The following is a 21,445-nucleotide window of genomic DNA, read 5'->3' as shown; positions in this document are numbered from 1 at the left end:
ACATACTTACAATTTTTTAAAAATCATTATTATACTTTAAGTTCTGGGGTACATGTGCAGAACATGTAGGTTTGTTACGTAGCTATACACACGCCATGGTGGTTTGCTGCATCCATTACCCTGTCATCTGCATTAGATATTTCTCCTAATGCTGTCCCTCCCCACCCCCCCTCCCCCGTTATCCCTCTCCAGCGCCCCACCCCCTGACAGGCCCCAGTGTATGATGTTCCCCTCCCTGTGTCCATGTGTTCTCATTGTTTAACACCCACTTATGAGTGAGAACATACTTAACAATTTTTAAATGTTCCTTTTAAAATGAAATTGCAATAGGAAACTTGCTTACATGAAAGATACATTGTGTTTACATATACTGATGTTTGTTATAATTCTCTAGATGAATAGGTAAATTTTCCAGTGTCATGTTAGTATGTGAGGTGAATATATAATTTACCAGAATTCATTTTAATTTTTACTCTTAATACCAGCAATAGTTTTTCATCAAAAGGATGGTAGAATACAAATTTCATTTAGATTGTATGGGAAATATTTTTACATCTGATGAATAAAACTGCCTAGCAGAACAATTTTACATAGTTTTATTGTGGTATCAATAGATAATTAAGCCCAGTCTTAAAAATATGGCAATTTATGTAATTCATTCCAAATAAAATCTTTAAATTAGCATGTATAATGATGTCTTTTGTCCTTACCCCTACCCTGGTACATTTTTAAAGTTTATGTTCTTGTTCTGTAGTAGCAATTATATTCCATTGTAACTTTTAATAGATGATGGTTTAGCGTCTAACGTTTTCCCATTCTTTCAGTCTCAGTTTTGAAGAGGAAACAACTATAGATAATGTATAAATAGTAAGCTGAGGTATGACTATTGATTCTATCCTCAGCATAGGACGTTTAGCCCATTCTTTTTCTGTTGAATTCTAGTGGTGCTTATTAGAACTTGTTTAAAAAAAAAAAAAAGGAAGCAATGAGAAAAGAATGAAACAAAGAACAAAAGGAAAACTAAAGATGCATTCTGCTGTTTAGGGAGCAGTGGTAGGTATCTCTCTGAAAGGACTTGAAGGGCAGCGATGGTAATGATGCATTCATAATGGCATGGAGAGACCCTTTCCTGCGAGGTGTCTTGCTAAACTTTGAATTCATGACAGTGCATACCTGAAGTAATTTTTCTTCTGGCTATCTGGAATTTATTTATTTACTTAAAATTTGAAGTCAGAATATTTCAAGTACTTAAAATATTTTTTTCTTTCTGAAAGAAGGATACTTTAAAAATCTTGTCTACAGGTCTGGACTGATTAAAACAACTCATTTTCAGGAATAATCTACTACTTTAAAGTTGTTGGTGCCCTTTAAATTCTTGCTACCCTTTGGTCTCAAAACAGAAAAATAAATACTTGATAATGTTATCATTAGTAATAAAAATTAAGGGGAGTGGAATGGAGGAGATGAGGTATTGGAGCACCTTTACTGAGATTCAGTTAGTTTGGATTCTTTCATTAAAATACCAAAATGTGTAAAGCAGTATTGTTTTCTATCAAAGTCTTAAAGGTGTTTCAAATATCACGTGGGTTCTTAAAAGAGTAAAGACTCTGTGGGCTGTATGCCTAGCCCTGTACACTGTTCAGGGAAGAATGTCTACACACGGTCAGAAACTCTGCCCACAGGCTCATTGTTCTAACTGGTAGATGTTTATTGTAAACTCTGGAAGGAGAAAGCAAGGTATGTGCTGCCTTCAGGATACAGTTGCTGTGCTGTCCTATACATTTTCAATTTTATTTCATTTTTAAAAAGTAACTTTATATACTAGATACTCGAAGCAATATGTTTTTAATGTATTAGTGAAACAGTTTTCAAGATGAGTGATTAAATATAGACAGAAATAATCTTTGTAAAAATTAATCCCTCTTAAATCAGTTTATCAAAATGAAGGTCTGATTGGGAGAGTGGTGTGTTGGTAGTTATATTTAGTTGGTTTTTTTTTTTGCTTTAAAAATTTTATTAGTGGTCATCTATAATTGCCTCCCTATTTACAAAGCAGCATCTTTTTACTCAATCTCAGCAAAATTAAGGCCGAACAAGAGGCAGTCTAGGGTTGTGGCTGAAAGCATGGCCTTTCAGTAGCTCTGTGACCTAGAATTATAAATGTACTTCATAGCCATGTTACAAAGATGGAATACAGTGCATAGAAAGCTCTTAGCTCAATGCCTGGCACATAATAAATGCTCAGGAGTATTGGCTGCTATCACTGTTATTGACGTTGCTGCTTTGTAATTTGTTTAAATTTTAAAAAGAAAGATCCATATTTTCCTGAATAGAAAGTATCTTTCGAAATGAATAGAAGACATGACATTATTAGGAATTCAACTCTGGTGTTTTCTAATACATTAAGTTTTGCTGCCTTCATATTTTATGTAACAAAGTAGTAGCTTTACAAAACACTGTAGGTAATTTTAAGATCACATACTTTCTACTATATTTGGAATTTACAGAGTAATGAGAATGCCCTCGAAGTGGCTTCATGCCTCTCCCGATTTGCTAGAATATTTTAATACTTTTCCTCTAATCTGTTTCTCAAGAGGCACTATGACCTGAGTTGAAAGTGTGACCAGATGCTTCCATTTACCAGCAGTTTGATTTTTGGGCAAGTGGCTTAATTTGTGGGGATTTAGATTTCATTATCTTTAACCTGGAGGGTCTGAGGCTAAATGGTTTCTAAGATTTCTTTCAATTCTAAAAATCTGTTTCCAAAAAATAATTCCTCAGTTTTCCAGGTGGCACAACTCACCCTTATCTACTAATGAAGAAATAATACACAACAGTAGATTCATAGCTCATGGCAATATGGCTTTCTAGTTTATTGAAGAATGTTATATGGCTGAAGACCTTCAGAAAATTTATGTCCTTTCATGATATGCAGAATTGGTTATTTGTGTTTTCTTTTTCGAGAAGAACAGAGTGCGCCCAGGACAGCAAATGTGGTGTTCTGGGTTTATTTAGTGCATTTGGGAAATTGAAGGAATCACTGCACATTTGTCTCTTTGTACTATTGAATGAGCTAGATTTGATGTCAGAAAAGCCATAAGCAATGCACTCCTCACACTCTTATTGATAAACATGTTCCCAGATATTGATGGGAGGTTTATGATTTTTAGACAGAAATCACATACCTGCATTTCAGGTCATGCTGTAACAAATTCATCCTAAAGAGTTATAGCTCTACTGATACTCCATGCCACCTTCTAAACTATATGTGAATGGAACACAAAGCAACTGAAAAATTCCACCATGACTGACTTGTGGGCTCAGCAGCTGTTCATCACTGATCAAGTAGGTTTAGACAGCAACACTGAATTGGGTAAAAATTGACTCCCAGACTTCACAGGGATCTTCAGTAGAGATGCTGTGTGGAAATGCAAGTAAGTAGGTAACATCTGGGTGAGTTTGCTGAAATGAGGAGAAGCCTATAGCAAAAGAGTAAAATGTTTGTGTCATGTTAGTTATCATGAGTTAAAAGCCAATCCTAAAGGAGACTGTCAACTAGCTAATAAGCCTTTTATATACATGTAATATATTTTGGCAAAAAGTATTCTTTTTTGCTCATTGGAAATTTTTGTTTGCTTTAAAACTAAGAGCATTTGGATGTTTTGAATCTAAAGCATAGTAAAGTGATTATTATATCCTACCAGATATTCTTTTGATGTTGATACAGATACTTTGCTTTTATATTCAGTAATATTTTATCACAGTTAAAAGATTTCATCATAACTCTAATGTGTTTTAGTGATTCAGTTCAGCTCAGTCTTGATTTTAGCTAGAAACTCAGGTGAATCTCCATTTTCCTGTTTTCAGATGTAATGTTTAACCATAACAGAAGCTGATTTTTAAACCAGTAACTTCTTCACCTTCCCATCCCCATTTCTTTTTATTAAATTTAAAAAATGTAGCCTGGTTTTGTTGTATACTTAAGTCAGGAGTCCTTTCTCCATTCTGTACACAGTTACTAGTTTTTTGAGTGATACATATACAAGTCACTTAAACTTCTTACAGCATAAAGAGAGAAAGTTAAAACTTAATTTGGAGGGCATACTCGTAGACCTTGCCTGACTGTGCTCATAGTCAGGCAGGGGGGACAGTGTATGCAAGAATAATTTGGAGTTCCTGCCAGCTCTAACCAGCTTCATCAGTGACTGGATAAATTGCAGGACTCTTAACATTTCCCTGAAGAAAAAAAAACAAAAGGAAACTTAATTTGGGAATGGTTCTAATGGAAAAACCTCTACTTAGAGTATGGATTTTGATTTTTTTTTAAATAAAAAATATTTTGGGCTGGGCATAGTGGCTCACACCTATAATCCAAGCACTTTGGGAGGCCATGGTGGACAGATCACTTGAGGCCAGGAGTTTGAAACCAGCCTGACCAACATAGCGAAACTTCGTCTCTATTAAAAAGACAAAAAATTAGTCAGGCGTGGTAGCAGGTGCTACTTGGGAGGATGAGGCATGAGAATTGCTTGAACTTGGGAGGAGGGGTTGCAGTGAGCCAAGATCACACTACTGCACTCCAGCCTGGTCAACAGAGTGACAGTTTGTCTCAAAAAACAAAATAAAATTTTTTTCAGGTAATGCAACTTGATAATAAATACTTGGTTGTTTTTCTATGGCAATAGTGGAAAGATAGACAATGTCGTAGGAAGGGCGTTTGAGGCAGAAGGAACAAAATGAACAAAGGCGTGGAAGAATGGCTTATATAGGGACTCATGGAGTAATGTGCTATGACTAGGAGTTTTCAGTGTTTGGGAGTCAGGTTGGATCCAGTTATAAAATATATATATATATATTAAAGCTAAAAATATTACTGGGGAACCACCTAAGTTTGTGGTTTAGTTTGTTTGCTTGTTTTGTTTTTTAAAGCAGCACAAATTTATGTGATTTAGATTATCATCTTAGGAATTTTGCTTTAGTGGCTGTGAAGGATAACTTGAAGGAGGAGTGATAGTTGGTTTCTTTCTGAAACACTGTAATCGAATGGCTGAGGCACTTCCAATTGGATCATAGTAGATGGGATTAGTAGAATTCTTGCCAGAGTGCAAGGTTGTGGAACTCCAGATTATTGCTAATAGCTTCAGGGATCAAAAAAACTTTTTCTCAGCCTACAGGATAGCAAATATCTTAGGTTTGCAGACATTATGTTCTCTCTTGCCCATGAGAGAACTAACTTATTCTGTCATTGCAGCTCTAAAGTAGAGATAGGCAATATGTAAATGAATGTGCATGACTGTTCCAATAAAACTTTTATTTATGAAAACATACGGCCATCGCAGGCCAGTTTGCCAACCCCGCTTTTAAACCTTAATGAGAAGAGAATCAGAGGCAGCAAGAGGAAAGAGATTTCTGAAAGAATATTACGGAAGTACAAAAATAGGGAGGAAATGATGACAGTGGAAAGGGGCAGGACATTAAGGGGTAGAGGAAAACCCTATGGAGAGATTCTATTTTAAAAGAGCCTGTAGAAATCTAAACACCGATGTTAAGAAATTAAATTTTGGGGGTTGTGTTAATGGTATTGTGGTTTTGTTCTTTTAAGGTATTCTTATTGTTTAGAGATCTATACTGAAATATTTGTGAATGAAATGATAGGGTATCTGGAGTTTGCTTCACAAAAATCTATTGGAGTTGTCAGAGGAGAGGAACAGCTGAAAAAAAAATAGGCCTCAAGTCAATAATTGTTCAACACTGAGTGATGGATACATAGGGATTTAATGAGTTATTAATCTCTCTGCTCCTGAATATTCCTTAAAACTTCCATAATAAAAGTTTAGTAAAAGACTTAGATTTGGGGGTTAACCTCAGAGTGAGTTCCAAAGAGTGATTGGAGAGGAAGATGGATTGCAGAGGGTGGATGGTAGATGAGAGAAGGAGTTTGTGTCCTAGTGAAGAGGAGGAGGGATATGAAAGGAAAAGAAGGTAGGAGAATCCGGTGGCTTCTCAAGGGGTAGAGAGAGACTCAGGGGATGGGAATTTTAGAGGAAGTTCTCAGAGGACACAGAATGGATGAGTTTAAAGCAGGTATGTGGTCGCTCTTCACCTTACGGACATTTCATTTTATTCCCATAGACAAGTAAATCCAGAATCATGCAATGAAAGGCAGTTTCCCACAAAGTAAAGAAATACATGGTGGATTTATATTAAAACCTGTGTGTCTGCTTGTAGATGTTTGGGCATTTGTCACAGTATAGCAAGGGAATGAAATTCTCATAGTAAGAATTTCTAGAGATTTATAGAATTCAATGGAAAACATTAAATTGTACATTCCCTTCTGCAGGATGGTTAGTCATACCTTTAAGCTTCTCCTCTCATTTTCTTCAAACCATCTTTTCAAACTAAAAGGCATACTGCCCATTATACAACAATGGGAAACTATAGGACAGAAGAAAGAAGACTTAATCCCCTGTCTTCCCAGGACACAGCTATAGCCAGTAACAAATTTTACTCTGACTTCTCTAGACTGAGCACTAGGGCTAAATAATACACAATTTCTACCCTTGGTACACTGAAAGTGTGCTAAGGGGAAATGGACTAAGAAGCAAAGACATTAATGTTTCCTGGATTAAACGATACTTCTGAATTTCTGTATTTTAGTATAAATGCAATAAATAAAATACATCTTTTATGTCTTCTTAATTTTCAAATATATCTCACTAAAATTGGGATCTCTATGTTCTTTCCCCTTTGAGCTTTCCTTTATTTGATTTTCTTCTGCCATCATTAAAAACTAGCAGAAAAGGGGTGAGGGATTGTGACCTGTGGAAACCTTACATTTGAAATGTATCTGGCTATGCTAAGTATAGATTAGTTCATTTCGTGCTTTTATTTTATTTTTGTTCTCAAGTTGAGTAACAACTGAGAGTACTATAAATACCTGTACCCTCCATGGATCAACAGGTACACTCTGTTCTCTCTAGGTCTGAATTCAGCCAATAATTTGTCATGTTATTTGTGTTTTATTATTTTGTTTAAAGGTTACTGAAGAGGTTCCTCTTGTACACAGTATAACTACATGATGTATTCTAGAGCTGGATTGAAAAGCAGTCTATAAATAGCCAACAGATAATTAGCACTTTCAGGATACTACTTTTATCTTATAGTTATTTACTCTTAAAATGAGCTAAATCATCTTCTGTAGTTCACCTGGCATGTGTTCTGTTGGTGCATGCACTCACATTCTCTTTTTAAGTAAGAGATCATCAGTTTAATAACACAGAAGTACCAGTAAACTTTCTACCAAGACTTGCCAGTGTAACATGTTCATTTAGATTAGTGTTGCCAGTCTCTCTGTCTCCTTTCTTCTTTGAAGTGTCGTTTGCCAAATGATATGGTAAATTCAAATTACTCTTTAGGTATTTCTTTTTCATTTTTAAATTGCCAAGCACTGTACTTTCCAATTATGTTCTAAAATTCAGTGTTAAATGGAAACATTTGTTAACTTTCTGAAGCATAATTTCAGTAAAATATTTGATTGTTCTCTTCTTAGATGTTAATCAGTTTACATAACTAAATAGTGGGTTTTTAGTATGTGTTATATTTTAGCGCTTTGATCAGGTATAAACATTATTTTGAGTTTTCACATCAAAAAAATTATATACACACTGTTCACATGCTTAATGTGAAGAATGTGGTATAAGCTACATTTAAATTATTCTTATAAAGGTAACTTTTGACCTATAATTTGATAGTATTCAGCTGTTAGGTTGTACATGTATCATTTTGTTTTTATTTGTATTTTCAAATTTGCAGTTGTAACTGTTGGCCAGGCTGGCCTTCCCTGACCTCAAGCAGCCCTCCTACATCAACTTCCCAAAGTGCTGGGATTACAGGCGTGTGCTGCCACACTCGGCCTTATTTTTATAGTGGATTTTTGATGTATCTAAAACAAACTCTATTATTCATATAGGCTTTCTTCAGTCCATTGCTCTCTGATAATTCTTTGTTAAATACATAGCAAGTCCTTGTGGAAGTTGGTTTTTATAGTCTTTTTCTTTTTGTCCTCTTTGTAAATGGCCTGATGCAGTACAATATATAATAATAGCTAACAGTGGCGGAGTTAGGGAACACTCTTAAAAATACGTTGATCTATTACCTAGTGAAAGGTGAAAAAAAACTTCATTTTAAGAGTATATAAAAATAATGTCACATACCTGGCATGGTGGCTCATGCCTGTTATCCCAACGCTTTGGGAGACCTAGGTGGGAGGATCACTCAAGGCTAGAAGTTCGAGACCAGCCTAAGCAACAAAGCAAGATCCCTGTCTCTACCAAAATAATTAAAAATTAGCTGCGTGTGGTGGCATGCAACTGTAGCCTGTAGTAATAACTACTCACAGGGCTGAGACGGGAGAATTGCTTGAGGCCAGGAGTTTAAGGCTGCAGTGAGTTATCACTGTACCACTGCACTCCAGCCTGGTTAACAAAGTAAAATCCTGTCTAAAAAAAAAAAAAGTTTAATGCAGTCTTAAAATTTTTTCCAGTCCTTTCATTGTGTCATTTGTACTGACATATTCAAAGACAGATTTTATTTTTAATTGACACATTGCAGTTGTATTTATGGGGTACAAGTTGATGTCTTAAAATGTTTATATTGTTCAGAGGCCTCGGAAGCCATGCCACACATCTACAACCATCTGATTGTAGGTTTTGACTAACCTGACAAAAACAAGCAATGGGGAAAAGATTCCCTGTTTAATAAATGGTGTTGGGAAAACTGGCTAGCCACCTGCAGAAAGCTGAAACTGGACCCCTTCCTCACACCTTACACTAAAATTAACTCGAGATGGATTAAAGATTTAAACATAAGACCTAACACCATAAAAACCCTAGAAGAAAACCTAGTCAATACCATTCAGGACATAGGCATAGGCAAGGACTTCATGACTACAATACCAAAAGCAATAGCAACGAAAGCCAAAATAGACAAACAGGATGTAATTAAACCTGAGTTCTGCACAGCAAAATAACTATCAGTAGAGTGAACCAGCAACCAACAGAATGGGAAAAAATATTTGCAATCTACCCATTTGACAAAGGGCTGATATCCAGAATCTACAAAGAACTAAAACAAATGTACAAGAAAAAAACAAACAAACCCATTCAAAAGTGGGTGAATGATATGAACAGTTTACAAAAGAAGACATTTATGAGGCCAACCAACATGAAAAAATACTCAACATAACTGGTCATTAGAGAAATGCAAATCAAAACCACATGGAGATACCATCTCACTCCAGTTAGAATGGAGATCATTAAAAAATCAGGAGACAACAGATGCTGGAGAGGATGTGGAGAAATAGGAACACTTTTACACTGTTGGTAGGAATATAAATTAGTTCAACCATTGTGAAGACAGTGTGGTGATTCCTCAAGGATCTAGAAATAGAAATTCCTTTTGACCCAGCAATCCCGTTACTGGATATATACCCAAAGGATTATAAATTGTTCTATTATAAAGACACATGCACACGTATATTCATTATGGCACTGTTTAAAATAGCAAAGACCTGGAACCAACCCAAATGTCCATCAATGTTAGACTGGACAAAGAAAATGTGACACATATACACCATGGAATACTATGCAGCCATAAAAAAGGATGAGTTCACATTCTTTGTAGGGATATGGATGAATCTGGAAGCCATCATTCTCAGCAAACTGACAGAAGAACAGAAAACCAAACACCGCATGTTCTTACTCATAGGCAGGTGTTGAACAATGAGAACACATGGGCACATGGAGAGGAACATCACACACTGGGGTCTGTTGGGGATGGGAGGCTATGGGAGGGACAGAAGAGGTTGGGGAGGGATAACATTGGGAGAAATGGCTGATGTAGGTGATGGGGGGAATGGAGGCAGCAAACCACCACGGAATGTGTGTACCTATGCAACAACCCTGCAAGATCTGCACATGTACCCCAGAACTTAATGTACAATTTTTAAAAAGTTCATAGAAAAGAAAGAAAAATATGTCAATTTAAATTTCATTATTAAAGCAGTCAAAATTTCAAAAAAAAGTTATATTCAAATTAAAAGAAATGTTTATATTGTATAATAATCAAATCAGGGTAGTTACTATACCCGTTACTTTGTGCATTTATCATTTTTTTGTGGTGAGAACATTCAAAAACCTTTCTAGCTACTTTGTAGCATATAATAATTTACTGTTAACCATAGATAGCCTACTGTATAATAGAACACCAGAGCTCATTCCTTCTATCTAATTGTAGTTTGGTACCCATTAACCAGCCTCTCCCCATCCTCCTCATTCCCATCCTCATCTTCTCCCCAGTCTCTGGGAACCACTGTTATAGTCTCTACTTCTATGATAGCAGCATTTTTTAGATTCCACATGTGAGTGAGATCATACATTATTTTTCTTTCTGTGTCTGGCATATTTCACTTAATGCCCTCCAGTTTCATTCATGTTGTTGCAAATGACAGGATTTTATTTTTTATGACAATCATATTCCATTGTGTATATGTGCCACATTTTCTTTATCCATTCGTCTGTTGTTGGATACTTAGGTTGATTCTGTATCTTGGCTATTGAGAATAGTGCTCAGTAAATACAAGGTATTTCTTCAACATGCTGATTTCATGTCCTTTCGCTATCTACCCTTTGGTGGGATTGCTGGATCATATGGTAGTCGTATTTTTAATGTTTTGAGGGATGCTTCCATACTGTTTTCTATACTAATTTATATCCCAGCCAACGGTGTACGTGTTCTCTTTTGTCCACATTCTCACCAACATGTTTTCTTTTGTTATTTTGATAGTAGCCATTGTAACTGGAATGAGATGGTATCTTATTGTGGTTTTGATTTGTATTTCCCTGATAATTAGTGGCGATGAACATTTTTTGTATACTTGGCCATTTCTTTGTCTCCTTTTGAGGAATGTGTTAAGATGTTTTGCTTATTTTTTAATTGGATTAAAGCGTTTTTTCCCATTTATTCCTCTGTTGTACTAGTTATCTATTGCTGCCTAAAACTTAATAACTTAAAATAACAAAAATTTATTACCTCAGTTTCTGTGCTCAGAAATCCCAGTATAATTTACCTGGATGCCTCTGACTTGGGGTATCTCCCAAGGCTGCAATCAAGACATCAGCCAGGGTTACAGTCAAGTCAGGGTTCTAAGGAGAATTTGCCACCATACCCACTAATAAGCCACAGGCATCCAGCTTACACTAACTGTGGTTAGTTTATTCTAACTATGGAAGTTGACTTCCTTCAGAGCCTAGCAAGCAAGAGAGTACCAAGATGGAAGTTACAGTCTCTTTGTAACCAAATCTCAGAAGTGACATCTCATCACTTTTTCCATATTTTATTCATTAGAAGCAAGGCACTAGGTTCACCCAGACTCAAGGGGAGGGAATTAAGCAAGAGCATGAGTACCAGGAGGTGGTGATCTTTGGTTTCCATCTTAATGGCTGCCTACCATATCTGTTATAAGTACTTTGAAACTTCTCGAGCTTTTTCATTTTTACTGTGTCATCTTCACAGGATTAGGATGATAAAACTCCCTATACAGATAAAATTCCTCGTGCTTAGCTTGCTGGTGTCTCACAATCTTGAATTAATCATTTTATATAGAATTAGACTCCAGGAAGCGGTGCAGACCAGGACAGAGATAAAGGAATGTTTATTTGCAGTTTTACTTGTATAGCCTTTTCTAGTTATTTAGATAAGAAGCTTTGTTAAAACTCTAACAAGAAAGCATACACTTGGTACTAGAAAGTGTACAAGTGGGAATATTCTATGCTCTTTTCATTATGTAAATTCTAACGTTTGTTTTGTTCAGCATTGGTAAAGGTTTTCAAGGTGTCATGAAAAGATGGGGATTTAAAGGCCAGCCTGCTACACATGGTCAGACGAAAACCCACAGGAGACCTGGAGCTATTTCAACTGGTGTGAGTATAACTAGTGAAGCTCTTTTTAGTGCTAAATATTCAACTTCTGCACATGTAGCCCTCAGTCCATCCTTAATATAAAGTGACATAATTTTAGTCTGACCCCAGAGCGGGGGTCCAAGTACTTGTCACCCTTTTATGGATCCTTGGCTAACTCATTTCCCAGAGCCACACTAGAATTAGTTATATTCCACATTGTTAGTTGAGCATCTGTTGTTTGGCTGTATATACCCTGAGTCTAAATTTAAAATGTACTTTGTGCAAATGTTGAATTCCTAGTAGGTTTGTCTTTTGAATTAGTATCAGTTAGCAATTCTGAAATAATTTTTTGTGAATCGTAGGATTGAGCAGATAAGTAAATATATTGATAATGAGAGCTAGGCTTCTCACTATTGGGAAAGGGCATTGAAATATGAAAATAGGAAAATTAAAATGAACTCTGTAGTGTTGAATTCAAATTTTAAGTATGCATTTACTGTTTGTTAATGGGAGGGAGAGGAGTGCATCCATGAACACAAGGAAAAAATGTAGTAGCACACAGAAATGGAGCAGTGCATGTGTGCTTATTATGTCTCAGCTCTGTCTACTGGAACATTGTAGTCATGTATAACAGAATATATTTGTAGAATGAATAAAAGTGATATTTAGTCTATAATACTCAGAATTGTCTTTTAAGCCTGTTGGTTACATGTTAAACATATCTAATGCCATGATGAGATACTTCCACTAGGAGTTTCACCAGTTAATGTGAGAGCAGCTGATGGAAAAGGGTTTATATTCTGAGAATTCATGTGTTGTAAGATGTCCTATTTTAGCAGTAATTCAGATTTGCTTCTTTAGATGTAGAACTATTATCCATTATCAGAGCCAAAATCAGGGACTGTGTGAAGCTGTTAGATTTATGTAAATCAGAGAAAACCAGGGCTAGACAAACTCACTATTTTAATAACTGTCCTTTAATAATTTTGGTCAAGGAACGTAACATCTAAAGCAAGGAGGAGTAGGACCATTCCAGCACCAGTGGTATGAACGAAGTCCATTAAGTTAGTTAATACAGAAGATTAGTTCAAAACAGGCCTGCAGTCTTTTTTTTTCTTTGAATGATGGTGTCCTGTGTGTGTACGCCCTTGTCCTTTTTTAGTTCTTAGCCAGTATTAGGTCACTTGTTACTGAATTTTTCTCCTGAATCTGTTTTGTAGTCTGTATTTATCTTAAGAGTCTAGTCTGATTTAGAAAGGAAATCCTCTAGGAGTAAACATGTCTAAATCCATATTTAGTTCCTTACTGGGACCTAGCTGAATAGGAGAAAAATAAAACATTTTAATAATTTTTATTCTTAGTTAGCATTGTGGTTTGATCCATGCTGTTTAAAATTGATAGTACTTAAAGGTATTAACTCTAGTTTTCTCATTTAGGATGTTGCCAGAGTCTGGCCTGGAACTAAATTGCCTGGACAAACGGGAAACATAGATAGGACAGTACATGGACTAAAAGTAAGTTTTACAAGTGGTTCTTTTTAGGAACAGTTAAATTGTCTAAATTTAAAGGCAGCAGAATATGTGTTTAATGTGTGTCTGTGTACCATTGTTCTAATAGGCTTTAAAGTTATTGAGGAAAAGAGGATACATGAATTGTGTGTGTGTGTACGCTCTAGCTGTAGTCATAGTGGTAGTAATGGTAGTGTATATTCCAAGCCATGAAAAGCACAGTCATTAAAGAGACAAAATTACTAGTCTATTCTTGGACCTAGAAGATTTTTACAAGATACTGTTGCGTAAAAAAGTAAGAGTCAGAGCATTATGTATAATACTGCTATTTGAGTAAAAGATGGAACAAAAACTCTCTACATATGTATGTTGCTGTGCCATTATATAATCACAGAAGAGTGGAAGGGCATATACCAGGTTATCTTGGATTATTTATCATATGTGCGTGTGTAGAAGTGGATGTACGTAAGGAAAAAGAGAGGAAGATAATCAAAATAGAAGGAAAGAATGGCACTACAAAAGGATTGTAATATACATCCGTTCTTATAAAAAATATGTTTATATATTCAAAAGAGAAGTTGAATACAATCTCTATCCATGAGAAATGTATATAAGTAAAAATGAGTTATACTGTAAAGGATGCTGTGTAATTATATTTCTGTTAAACAGCTAATGTTTATATTTGTTTGCATATGTGTTTTAAAGTGTAGAAAGTACAGAGAAGAAAGTAAGCTACCCATAAGAACAACACCCAAAGACAATCACTGGAAACATTTTGGTGCATATTTTCCCAGTCTCTATTCTAGATACGTTTTATATGTAAATTTTGACCAGGAGAAGTTTTCTAATTTTATATAATTAAACCTAAGATTTTTTTTACCCATTCTATTACATTTTTACTCATCAGAGACCATCTGTTTGCTATATTTTCTTCCTGTGTGTGATTTCAATTTCTGTAATATTTAATATTATTCATTATTAAATAGGAGCCATGGGTCAAACCCGATTCCTTCTCTAAATATTTTATTTTCTCAATACCATTTTTTGACCAGTCATTCTTTTCCTATTTATATAAGTTTTTTCTCCACATGAAGATCTTTTGGGGACCATCTACTCAGCCTGCTTACTTTAGAAATTAAAATCAGTGAGGTTGTGGCTTCTCTAGCTTCTAGTTACAGCAAGCTAGTATTAACTAAAAATAAAATTAATTTCTACTTGTTTTTATTAATGGTACCAAGAGAGTCCATTCAGATATCCAAGTAGACTTGATCATTCAGTCACATCTCTATTTAAAATGAGTTTTCTACTACTTCCCTAAGATATATCTGCTGTGGTCTTCTCTTTCAAGTCATCTGTAGGACTCGAAGTTTTTCAATTCTTATTCGACCTTCTGAAGTACCGATAAGATTATTACTTTACAAGTAACTTACATCCTCAGCTTTTAGTAACACTGTTTTAATACAAGTATATCCTCAAATTTTTGACTCTTAAAGTTTGGTTTTCTTTCATGCTTTAGGTGTGGAGAATAAACACAAAGCACAACATAATCTATGTAAATGGCTCTGTACCTGGCCATAAAAATTGTTTAGTAAAGGTAAGTATAACTGTCTTCTTTTTTCTCCGTTTTCTTTTTGGTTTCTTACTCGCAAGCTAACAAGTTACTATCTTTATTTTCTGTTGTTCATATATGGGGTTATTTGCCGTAAAGTCTCCTTTGACTCATATATGTGACTTACAAATAAATGGCTGCTTTTCCACATGTTCTCTTCTGAATCTGTCTGCTTTTTGGTAGCATCTGAGTGAAAAAAGTGCGCAAGGTGACTTATGTTCTATTTCTATAAAACCAAGAACCTGTAAAAAGGGTAAGGCCATGTATTAGTCCATCCTAATAGAATGGATGGACTCCTACAAAGAAATACCTGAAATTAGGTAATCTATAAAGAAAAGGAGTTTAATTGGCTCATAGTTCCACAGGCTGTACAGGGAGCATGGCTAGGGAGGTCTCAGGAAACTTAAAATCATAGGAAAAGGGGAAGGAGAGGCAGGCATGTGTTACACGGCTGGAGCAGGAGGAAGAGAGGGAAGGGGGAGGTGCTACACAATTTTAAACAACAAGATCTTGTGAGAACTCACTATCACTAGAACAGCAAGGGGGAAGTCTGCCCTCATGATCCACTTACTTCCCATCAGGCCCCTCTTCCAACATTGGGGATTACAATTTGACATGAGATTTGGGCAGGAACACAAATTCAAACCGTCAGGCCAGTAAGCAGAAAGATGTTCAGGAATATGAGACGTATATTTGGAAAACTATTGCCAAAATACTAGTGTATCTCTGTCCTTCCAAAAGGAACATGTTAGCTTTTTTTTGCCCCATCTACAAGTGAATGGATAAAGAAAATGTGATATATGTGTGTTTGAGACAGAGTCTTGTACTGTCTGTCGCCCAGGATGGAGTGCAGTGGTGCAATCTCTACTCAGTATAACCTCCGCCTCCCACATTCAAGTGATTCTTGTGCCTTAGCCTCCCAAGTAGCTGGGACTACAGGCATGCAACACCATGCCTATGTGTGTATAGATATTTATATATATGGCTGAAGAATGTTCTAGAGAACGCACATGCACTAGAATATTCTTCAGCCATAAAGCAGAATTAATTGCTGTTGTTTGTGGTGACATAGATAAACCTGGAGGACATTATGTTAAGTGTAATAAGCTAGGCACAGAAAGACAAATATTGCATGATCTCACTTTTATGTGGAATCTAAAAAAGTTGATTTCATAGAAGTAGAGAGCAGAATGGTTTTACCAGAGGCTAGGGGAAGATATTGGGGAGGAGGAGTGGGAGAGGTGGTCTATAAGCACAGAGTTACAGTCAGGAAGAATACATTCTAGTGTTCTGTTACATAGTAGGGTGACTGCCTATAGCTAATAATAATGCGTATTTGAATATAGCTAGAAGAGAGGAGTTTGAATGTTATCACAAAGAAATGATACATGTTTAAAGTAATGGATATGCTAATTATCCTATTTATTTGATCATTATACAATATATATATGTATTGAGACATCACACTGTACACCATATATATTTGCAATTATGTGTCAATTATAAGTAAACCCTGCCCCGACTCCCCAAAATTTTTTTTTTAGCTTTTAAAAGAGTTACTTTGACATACCAGAAATACATAAGGTAAAAATTAGAGTCATCAAAAAAAAGTGGTTAAAGGTAGACATTTGAGTGGGAGCTTTCTTATTATTACTAGTACCATGCTCTGAATACATCTTTAAGTGTTTTTCTTAAAAAAAAAATAAAAATAAAAACTATGTACAGAGAGATCAGATGCATTTTAAGAAAAACTCTTTCAGTTCTCAAAGACTGACTGACTTCCATAAAATACAAAATAAACATTCTGCCTTGGGTTTATTCCAACACAATGCAAATTTTCTTACCTCTTTGAATCTTCCATTTTGAAAATAAATTTGTATTAGAAGTGATGTCAGCTATTCTTCAAAGTATATTCTTCGTTGATTTTCCAATGAAAGCAGCAAAGAAATATTGAAACTTAAACCTCTGATTTTTTAAATTCAGTGTTTCTTATATATTTTTCTTATTTCTAGGTTCCATTACTAACATAAGGAATAATTTTTTGAAATCTTGCAAGGAATAAGAGTTTTATTTTTTAAAGTTACCTTTCTGGGACACTTCACTTACTGACTGGATTATTCTCATTTTTCTTAAAGAAAAAAATGCATTTAAGCCAGGGCTGGTGGCTTGCATCTATAATTTCGGCTACTCGGGACGCCGAAGTGGGAGGATAGGATCACATGGGCTCAGGAGTTGAAGGCTACAGTGAGCTGTGATAACACCACAGCATTGTAGCCTGGGCAACAGAATGGGACCTTGCTTTTATTGAAAGAGAGAGAGAGAGAGATGCATTTGATGAATTTTTGTAAGTTTTGTTTTTTTTCTTAAGTTTGCAGGTTTCTCCAAGTAAGGCAGTTATACTTATAATGACAGGTAGTTGAAGCCAGAGGATTATTATTGTTCTTCTCATAATATTTTGTCATCATAATTCATATGAAAATATATCTTCACATCCCTGGCCCCACATTCCAGATTACAGATTATAAATAGCACAACCAAATAAAGGAGGATTATTTTTTATACTAGAATTATACTGGACAGCAGATTAATTTTTAAATGTCAGATCCTCCTTTTCTGCCCATTTTTCAACATACATGATTCTAGGCTGGTTTTCTAGCCGAACCTTACCATTTGTTGCTGTGACTTCTCAAGTACTACTGCAGCATCTTCTCAAGTATTTCTACAACTTCCCTGTCACCAGCAGGGATAGTCAGTTATCTTGAAAAACAGTAGTATATACAATGACATTCTGATGTAGTTATAAATAGTTTATAACCAGTAACATTTGTGACTCATGTTTATCACCTACTTCAATAAAAGATTGCTTCCAAAAACTCTGTTTACTGTCATAACCAATAATAGTTTGCCATCACTGAAGATACTCAGAAGGTATACCAAAGAGTTCTGAAAAAGGAGTCTAAATACATTTTGAGAAACTGGCATCAGAACAATGTCTAGTCCCCTTTGAACTATTAACACACTAGTGAATATATTTCCAGCAAGTGTATTTGGATAATAAAAGAACTCATCCTGGCCAGACATGGTGGCTCACGCCTGTAATCCCAGCACTTTGGGAAGCCGAGGCAGGCGGATTACGTCAGGAGATCGAGACCATCCTGGCCAACGCGGTGAAACCCCGTCTCTACTAAAATATAAAAAATTAACCAAGTGTGGTGGTAGATATCTGTAGTCCCAGCTACTTAGGAGGCTGAGGCAGAGGAATCACTTGAACCCAGAGGCAAAGATTACAGTGAGCCAAGATCACACCACTGCACTCCAGCCTAGCGACAGAGTGAGACTCTGTCTCAAAAAAAACTCACCCTTAAAAAAAAAAATCTTTGAAATATAGTGCTTAAATAACTTTCTTTTGTAACCGTAAGTATCTGCCCAGGCATTAAGGTGTGAATTTGGGGAACATTTTGTAAGTTTTTTTTTTTTTTAATGTAAGTTTTAAATGATAAAACCTTGGTATGTCCTTTCACTCCATTTTTTCTGTTCCTCCAATGATTCCATAGCAGGTAAACTAGGCCTTCCTTGCCCACGGGCTTTGAGCCACTCCCTAGTGGGCAGTCAACTTTATTAACATCCACTCACCTCTTGGGAGCTTTTGTTTCCTCAGAGTACAGGGGAACCAATATTATTATTATTTTTAATATTCTAAAGTTAGTAAAGATAGTCTTAGAGATGACCAACCTGTTTAACAGGCATGAGCTTTTTGTTTTGCTATTTGGATTCACTAAATGTATTAAGGAAAACTAAAGAACTATTGTTTACAGCATAAGAGGTATAAATGTATGTTATACTGTTCATTTGTGTTCATTCCTATGTCCTAATATATAATGTATTTTCAGATTTGCCTGGTTTTTGTCCTTTTCCCACATTTTCTTAAAGGATTTGAACTGGTTTGCTGGTAGACATAAAAAGAATGAGGTAGATAATTGAGGGAGTTGTGGTGCAGGCAGGAAAATAATAAACCTGGGGTGAGATTAAATACACAAAAATACATATACAGGTTTATACAGTTGTTAAAGATGGGCTACAGACCTGCAACCCTCAACTTTTGCACCACCAAGACAAAAATGGTTGAGATGAGATGTCATTTACATTTCACATCCTTGAATTATAATGCTTAGATTTTATAAACGTTGCTTCTTTGTCTAAAATATTTCTCAGTTATAATCTATAAAAGTATGAAAGCAACAGAATTATTTCTTTGGGTCATTGATGACTAAATTTTTATATCTCAAATTAGCACAGAAAGTTCTGTTGTGATTAGTTTTATTAGGTTTTTTGCTTGGGTTTTCTTTTCAATCCTAAATACTGAGAAAGTTTAAATTGGTAAGAATATGACATTTTCCCTTTTTAAAGTTCAACCCAAGATTAATGGATTGGGGGAAGAAAATTAAACAAGTTTTTTTTCTTCTAGGTAATTTACTGATAATTTTTTGAAACAATTTTAACAAGAGGGATTAAAGTAGATCTGTTTTTCTGTACTAAGCTGTTTCTAGCAGCAGTGTACTTTACTTCAACCAAATTATTCATTTCTTATTGCTAAAGTAATTATGCCGCATTTTGCTCTGTGTATATAATTACATGTAAATTTTTTTAAAAAAATTTACTTATCAATGAAAGCTGTAGAATGAGTCAGAAGCTCTGAAGAATCCAATAATGTTTTCTAAAAATGAAAATCAACATTTTAGATCACATCAGTATCAATACTAAAATTGTTCAGTCTGTGAATTCACAGAATTCTTTAGAACATAAAGAGTTAACAGAGCTCTTATAAAGACTCATAGGTCTTTTATTGTTTTTGCTAAATACTAGTCTGTCTTTAACTCAATAAGAATATATGCTCTGACATACATCGTGCTGCATTTATTGTATATGAATATAGGATTGGTTGTTACATCTATAAGCAGAAAATGTACTAAGGCCATGGGAGTAATTGTGTGCTAAACCAAGGATGATCATTTTCATTCTGGTGAACACAGGACCAGATATAAAGTAGTCTCAACTTTTAAAGGCCCTCACCCAGGTTTGAAAATGCTGAATAATTATCTTTAAATCTTCCATCAATACAAGACTTTTTTTTTTTTTTTTTGACCATGTGACATAGAAATACAATCTTGTTTGTTTGTTTTGTTTGCCGGAGAAATGACATTTTTGGTAGGGGAAGAAAAATGTAAGCTTATTTTCTTAGTAAGAGGTGATATTTTTAATCACGTGCTCTTAGTAGGAGTTAAGACTAACAAAAATGCCGGTTTGTCAGGTCATTATATTTGAAAATGAATCATATAAATGAACTCAAGTAGTAATTTTAGAATGTGGTTTTATCCTGTGGGGCAGTCCTAGAGATTCTTATAAGTTAAGATATAAAGTAATAATTGGTGATCTTATTCTTATAGCTGCTTGAGTTTCTCTTATTTTTTAGAATTAAAGGAAAGCATTGACTGAATTGTTTTTATTCTATATATGTAACAGTTACATTATTCTCATTAGAAAATATAGTAGCAGATATTTCTTTGATTATGAATAATAGCTGAAAAGGCTACCTTTAACAACTGGCATCACTAATATAAGATTTTTGCCTTCTCTCAGGTCAGAGATTCTAAACTGCCTGCCTATAAGGATCTCTGTAAAAATCTACCATTCCCTACATATTTTCCCGATGCAGACGAAGAGGAACTACCAGAAGATTTGTATGATGAAAATGTGTATCAGCCCAGTGAACCTTCTATTACATTTGCCTAACATCACTGGATGTGGCAGAACCTTACGTACTCTGTGAGCTTTGATGACCCAGAATGATATAATAACCACCAGAAATCATATTCTCCTTTCTTAGTCACAACAAAATCACACTTGTCATCTTTGTCAAGGGCATAAATGTATCCTTCATACCCCCATTACATTTTGTTAAAAAAATTACCACATTAAACATATGAGTTAAGTTGATTGGATTTCCTGAAATTGGTGTTTGGCATATTAGCAAAATATTCGTAATTTGTGGACTTTATTCTTTTTAACTACATATTTCCCAAGTTAAGATGTCTATAAATTTAACTTTTATTAAAGTTTGGTCAATCTTTGTGAAACTGGTTGTGGAACAGTAGAAAACCATATGGGGCTATGGTGCAACCTATTTGGGTAAAGAAACCATTTGCTAAAATGGAGAAAGTAAATAGATTTTTATTTAAATTACAGAAACATATATGTTAAAGACCAGACAAAGACAATAAAATCATAAATTATGGGTCTTGTTTACATTTTTGTTGGGAGAGGTGATTACTTTTTAAGTTTTATCACTCAGTTATAAGATCTGTGTGATGATT

At 35.1% G+C, this 21,445-nt stretch overlaps 1 protein-coding gene and 1 non-coding gene across 3 annotated transcripts in view; both read left to right on the top strand.

Annotated features, from left to right (window-relative positions):
* MRPL3 (mitochondrial ribosomal protein L3) overlaps positions 1-21,068 on the top strand; it is a 39,194-nt gene extending 18,126 nt beyond the window's left edge. For both annotated transcript variants that reach the window (XM_021666622.2, XM_021666623.2), the window contains exons 7-10: positions 11,870-11,978; positions 13,394-13,471; positions 14,982-15,059; positions 20,712-21,068. In XM_021666622.2, the coding sequence (XP_021522297.1) occupies positions 11,870-11,978; positions 13,394-13,471; positions 14,982-15,059; positions 20,712-20,864 (418 nt within the window). In that variant the 3' untranslated portion in view covers positions 20,865-21,068. The remainder of the gene's footprint in view (positions 1-11,869; positions 11,979-13,393; positions 13,472-14,981; positions 15,060-20,711) is intronic.
* Positions 4,098-4,234, top strand: LOC135275966 (small nucleolar RNA SNORA58). Its single transcript, XR_010343547.1, has one exon. It is a non-coding gene; the product is annotated as a small nucleolar RNA SNORA58 (small nucleolar RNA).
* Positions 21,069-21,445: the final 377 nt, after the last annotated feature.

The sequence above is a fragment of the Aotus nancymaae genome, unplaced genomic scaffold (assembly GCF_030222135.1).
Source record: "Aotus nancymaae isolate 86718 unplaced genomic scaffold, 86718_ANA_hifiasm-v0.15.2.pri h1tg000019l, whole genome shotgun sequence".
NCBI lineage: Eukaryota > Metazoa > Chordata > Mammalia > Primates > Aotidae > Aotus > Aotus nancymaae.
The sequence above is the reverse complement of the archived record's forward strand: the minus strand, read 5'-3'. Positions and strand labels throughout refer to the sequence as shown.